Source organism: Priapulus caudatus, unplaced genomic scaffold, assembly GCF_000485595.1.
Source record: "Priapulus caudatus unplaced genomic scaffold, Priapulus_caudatus-5.0.1 Scaffold889, whole genome shotgun sequence".
In the NCBI taxonomy this organism is placed as follows: domain Eukaryota; kingdom Metazoa; phylum Priapulida; class Priapulimorpha; order Priapulimorphida; family Priapulidae; genus Priapulus; species Priapulus caudatus.
Window position 1 is genome coordinate 109,444 of NW_014577950.1, and position 6,067 is coordinate 115,510.

A 6,067-nucleotide genomic window follows, 5' to 3' on the forward strand; every position below is an offset into this window, starting at 1 on the left:
TCTTTTACACCTCTTGACCTTTGTCCTTTGACCCCCAGCTTCGACATCCCAACTCGTTTTACGATCCCCCCCAACGACCCGAATATCGTGACCGTACGTCGAGCGGTTAAGATTTGTGCCCAACTGTTGACAGACGGACGGACGGACGCACGGACGATCAAGCGATTCTACAAGCTGCATCTGACTATGTCAGATGAGCTAAAGAGAAATCATAATTACAGAATTCGGGACTGGCTGGGATTTCAGACTTCAAGATTGATATAGCCTAACCAACCCCACATCTCTTTCAAACATCGCCGTTCATACATCCCCGATGACAACTAGGAACAATGAAATCAACGAACCGTCAGCAGGAGCAGCAGCTGCAGCATCAGCAGTGGCGCCACCTGCTGGTGCACCACCACCAACAGCAGGAACGGCTGAGCTCATGTTAGCTATGAGGTCCTTCAGGCTAACTCCTTCCAGTGCCTTGGCAAACAGATCTGCAACGAATAGCATTTCAGTATCAATTTTAGATTGACACGCACAAGTATTTACCTCTAGAACAATCAAATTCAGCTGCTAACAGGAAGTATGAGATCACTTGTTCTATAACTCTGGTCACGATTCAATTAGCCATACCATTACCGACCAGTCTCAGAAATCCAGTCACTAAGTATATATATACGTTATGCACATGTCACAACTAAAGTCTGACGTGGGGAATTTTCTACATTTTTAAACCTATAAGTACTTTTTAAATTGAGTACAATATCTTGCAGAATCATACACCTGCATGAACCTGGAGCATATTATGTCATGTGTGACCTGAGAGGGACCCTTATCACGTATACATCGGTTATGCTTACTTGGCCACAGGCCTTCAACATCCACTTTAGCTGCCTTGACGATAGAGGTCAGCTTGTCACTCTGAAACAAAAAACAAATAGTTTCAATGACCACAAACATTAATGTGAACTAACTAATGCATGGGTAGCGAATGCATATCCTGTACACAATTGTCAATTTGTTCTTGAATTTGTTGCCTGGCAAGTTCTCAGTGAGTGTTCAAATGTAACCGATAAGAAACATAAATAAACGCTGCTGGCTGGGAATACGCTTCGTGTTGGGATTGAATGATAGTTATTATAATAAGCCAGTTCGTAGTTACAGTCTGCGCATGCGCGAACTTTGCCATGAATTCTTTTGGGTCAGGTCATTTGTGACAAAATATTTCGTATTTCGACCTTACAATATACATACGCATGCATCTGTGTCGTTGTAATGCTACAGTCTTCACGTGTGCACGTACACGTGTGTGCATGCGTGCGTGCGCAAGTACACGTGCAGGCTTGCGTGTGTGCACTTGCACGTACACGTGCGTGTGCACTTACACGTGCGTGCACTTTCACGTACACGTGCGTGCACTTGCACGTACACGTGCGTGTGCACTTACACGTGCATGCATGTGCACGTAAACGTGCATGTGCACTTACACGTACACGTGCGTGTGCGCGCGCACGTACACATATGCGACATGCGTGCGTGTACATGTACACAGAATACATGTATATATATATACGTACTGAACCGAGAGCGCACGCCGCACTCGAGATTTCATAGATTTTTGTCACAAATGACCTGGTGACATGTGACGTCACACAACCCCTTGGCTAACTACGAACTGGCTTATTAACCAATGTGTGTATACGACCGTAACTAACCGAGAAAGACGTGGTACTTGCACGCTCGCTGTCTCAGTGTCTGTACTCAATTCTCTACTTTACTTTAGCCATTTTGGAAATTCCATCGTTCGTACTCCACGTGTTTATGTTACCATGTGCGCGCGTGTAATCGCACAGTAAAGTTAGACTGTGAACCTCCCGGTCACACACTTACGTTCGGCTAAAGCAGGCAATATAAGCAAGAGGTTGAAAGCTTGTTTCGTCACTCAATGACGTCACAGTGTCGTCACGTCCGTACGGACTTTAAGGTGCATTGTGACCCTAACCCTAACCCTAACCATAACCCTATTAAAAAAGAAAGAAAAAACAATTTGTACAGTCGAAACTGTAACCTCATTGAGCGACGAAACAAGCTTTCAACCTTTTGCGCAATATAAACAAACATTTCGAGGACCAATCCTGACATCATACCGTTACATCCACATTGTCGTCGGCGAGGATGAGAGCGGCGTAAACGCACGCGAGTTCGTCCTTAGATGCCATAGTTTCTTCAAACACGTCCGCAACGTTAGATGAATAGAAATTTGGGTACAAGTCGCCGATTTAGGCCTTAGCTGTAAACAGAACGTTGCACCTTATTTTGAATATTGCACAGGGGAGGGATTCCACCCAAAGTGACAAGTGAACAGTAAACATGATTTTGACGTCATATCCGGACATGCGCTCTCTCTCCTTCTCGCTCGCCTCGTGAAGACCAAACTCCACGACAGATAGCGCTCTCGCTCTGGCTCCTATCTACTGTGTATTTGTGCATGCACACTGGCGTGCGGGCTATGTGTTGCATCGGTGTATTTAACGGTGTTGAAGTGAAGTTATTAGGTCAAATCAAACATTAAGACTATTGCTGGTACTGTAGTAGTACTAGTAGTAGTAGGCTACTGACAAGTTGTATTTATTAACCATCATTTTATTATTGAAACGGTCCAAGTGCCTGTGGTTTGAATGAATAAACGTTACTTTCTTAGTTCTTCGTTATAGTTTCTTTGCAGCGTTTCAAGACTACGATAAGGATTTCCCCCCATTGGTCAGGCCGATGCAGACGTTAGAACTTCGCTTTGCTAATCTTAGGGTGCGGGTTTATCCCCATTACTGGGGTCTGCGTTGGCTCGGACTAGCCGCAGTGTAAGTCGAAATGAATGTGTAAGCTTTTATAACAGGTTTCCGCAAACTTCGAAGGAGCTATGAGCTATGAGGAAAAATGCTTCGCTTTCCAGCCGCAATGTAAAAATTCATATTTTACAGAAAAGTAAGTTTTTTAAATTTTCGTAAACCAGAGATTAAGTATACACCCATTGACAGTTCTCCGCCTATGTTCTGCGCCATTAGTTACGCATCTCCGCGAGAGCCCGGATGTGCGAGTAAACTCCACCATATTGTTTATCTCGATGCGTTATCTGCCTTGCATACGCAGGTCGCTCACCTTTGTGTCGAAGAACAGTGCACGTAGCAAGGAATAGAGCACCGATAATGGATGACCTGAGTGACATGACACTTGATACATTTAAATTATGGTCAATGCATGCTCTAAAAGTCTTTCTTAAGCCAATACGATCCGTTTGAGCAGCCCTTCATACTACACGTTAACGCCATTGTTCGCGCAGTTTACTCGCGCTTTCTGGGACGGAAACTCCTCCCGACCTTTGACCTTAGGCTAAGCGCATGCGCAGTGTTAAACTGTCAACGGGTGTATTTATTTCCCACATATAAATTTGGCACAGCTAGCGTCGCATGTCATACCTTAGGCCTAAATATCACATATAAATAAATATAAATCTCTGGCTCGTTCACATTCGCGGACATGTATACCATGCACGTGCGTGTCCACATATGCGTGCATTAGCATTGTACAAAAACTGCACTATTTATGATATATTTCCAGCATCATTACCACTTGATGGCAAGAAGAAAGATGTTGGAAGGAGATCTGGAAAAAGGTACAGAACGTTATCTTGATATATCTTTTTTCTAGTTACTCAGTTATTCAATTATTCAGTATTACTCAATAGATGGGACTGCCTGCAAGAATTATATAAGTTTTGTTCGATATCTGTTGATATAATCAAATAAATAGCCCGATATGTCTAGGTACTAGAACCACGAGTCACCCCAGTTTGGTCATGTACACATTAGGTAAACGTGGTGCATACATACAAAGATGTTTCGATGCGTGACTGGCATGACGGTGACGTCTCGTTAAAATAACTAGTTCAAGCACAGTAAAAATGATGCTAGCCGGGATTCACACTCGCGTGTAAATAGTTACCCCCCCCCCAGTTATGTTTGGCGCAGAGCGTGTACATTGTCTAGCAGAGCGCGAGGCCGGATACCAGTCTACCCTTTGGCAAAAACAATAACGTGGCTTGCTGCCAGCCGCAGTAGACGATCGATAAACCGTGCGCTCGCGTATGCCCGTGGTAAAATACCAATGCTGCACGTGAACTCGGCCCACGCGCGATTTAAAGCGCGGGAAACAGCATCTATGAATTCATACGATGACAATTAAGCTCTTATCTAAATAAAGTTTTTCATAGCAATGGTCTGGGTCTGGGCTAGTGAAAGTTAGGTCAGGGCTAGTGGCTTTCCTCAGTTACTAACCCGATGGTCTAGTGAAATAAAAAGTTAATGTTGAACCCTGATAATTTCTTTTTTGTTTGTTTTTTTCTTCAGAAGAAGAAGTATTCCGGTCGGATGGAGTCTTTCGGAGGTATGTTGACGTAACATAATTTCAACCTTCATGCGTGCGTGTGTACCTACATGTGCGTGCGTGCGTGCGTGCGTGCACGTACACGTGCGTGTGTGCACGTACACGTGCGTGCGTGCGTGTGTGCACGTACACGTGCGTGCGTGTGTACGTACATCGTACTGGTGTTGCCGCCTATCGTGGAGTTATGAACTATTCGCTAACTCGAGTTAAGCGTCTATACGGGGCCTTAACTCGAGTTAGCTTAACCTCGATCGACTGGCGAGGTTAAGCTAACTCGAGTTAAGGCCCCCTATAGAGGGTTCCGCGACTTGCACTAAAAATAGCAATATTACCTACAATCCTGTGCCGCCGGCCATCTCTGTTCCAAAAAGAGTGAACACGTGTTGCGTGTAATCTGCCGATCTGCATGCACAATCAACCCATTTTACATTGGCTATAGTGTTATTATTGCAATAGATATAAGCAAGAGTGAGACACCCGATTCCCGCATTTTTAACCGATTTTTCTCATCAAAATTTGCCACCAATAAAGAAGCGATCCCGCATTTTTAACCGATTTTTCTCATCAAAATTTGCCACCAATAAAGAAGCAAGTGTATACGTTCCTCAGCTTATTATCAGCGTTCTCCAAGCCTTTTCATTATAGCATGGCGGGTGCTGCCTTTACGGTCCTAGTTGCAAATTGCCGAAGGCGGTTTGTGTGCTAGGGGGGTCCGTGGGCTATGATATTTTGCATGGCAGCTATGATATTTAGAGTGGCGGGTGTATTTTATGATGGCGGGGCTCGACGATAGCCTGGCGGGCCGCCAGGCTATGAGTGCTCTTGGAGAACCCTAATTATGACCACTAATCACTCACCTTCGTGGTACTGATATTCGTTTACATATATTTGCTAGCGTATTGCTGTAAATCGTAATCTTGCACGAGCTGAATTCGCACGATTTACCGCTATTGTTGTGACCTGTCAAGACAGTTTGTGAACCTATCGGGGCGCCAATATTTAGCCACGGACGGTTTCCAAATCATTCGTGCCCCGATAGGGTTGAGAGACAATCTAAATTTCGAATTTTGATCTCGTGAGGATCCGCACTCAGTTATTGTGATCGCAACACAAGAAATTGACATACTATCTTACATAAGTAATAATACAATAATAACAATAATAATAATAAGAGGCTGCCATGCACACAGTCGGCAGATTCGTAGATTGAGCAGATTGGAAGATTGCACGCAACACATGTTCATAGTTTGAGTTTGTTTACATCGTGGGAGTTCAGAAATTTTACTGCATCTACTCTAGCTATCAAATGAAGCTTTTTAGCTTATCTGACGTAGTCAGATGCAGCTTCTAGAATCGCATGATTGTCCGTCCGGCTGTCCGTCAACAGTTGGGCACAAATGTTAACCGATCGACGTACGGTCATGATATTCGGGACGTCGGTGGGTGATCGTCCAAACGAGTTGGGATGTCGAAGCTGGGAGTCAAAGGTCAAAGGTGTAAAAGAAGGGGGAACATTCCCTCCTTAACTTAAAGGCCTCCTTTAGTGATGAAAAATAGTTACATATATCAAAGTAACTATGTTATGTACAACTACTGAGAAATTTACAGGTTGAATGGTTTTCGGGTGTATGAGAAAAAA

At 44.1% G+C, this 6,067-nt stretch overlaps 1 protein-coding gene and 1 long non-coding RNA gene across 2 annotated transcripts in view; one reads left to right on the forward strand and one right to left on the reverse strand.

Moving 5' to 3' along the window:
• LOC106814235 (60S acidic ribosomal protein P1-like) overlaps positions 1-2,352 on the reverse strand; it is a 3,900-nt gene extending 1,548 nt beyond the window's left edge. The window contains exons 1-3 of the mRNA XM_014818534.1: positions 2,136-2,352; positions 849-909; positions 345-482 (exon numbers count right to left, since the gene is read on the reverse strand). Coding sequence (XP_014674020.1) covers positions 345-482; positions 849-909; positions 2,136-2,207 — 271 coding nt within the window. The 5' untranslated portion in view covers positions 2,208-2,352. The remainder of the gene's footprint in view (positions 1-344; positions 483-848; positions 910-2,135) is intronic.
• Positions 2,353-2,649: 297 nt separating this feature from the next.
• On the forward strand, positions 2,650-4,440 carry LOC106814240. The gene is made up of 3 exons (XR_001394580.1): positions 2,650-2,846; positions 3,604-3,658; positions 4,392-4,440. It is a non-coding gene; the product is annotated as an uncharacterized LOC106814240 (long non-coding RNA).
• The last annotated feature ends 1,627 nt before the right edge of the window (positions 4,441-6,067 follow it).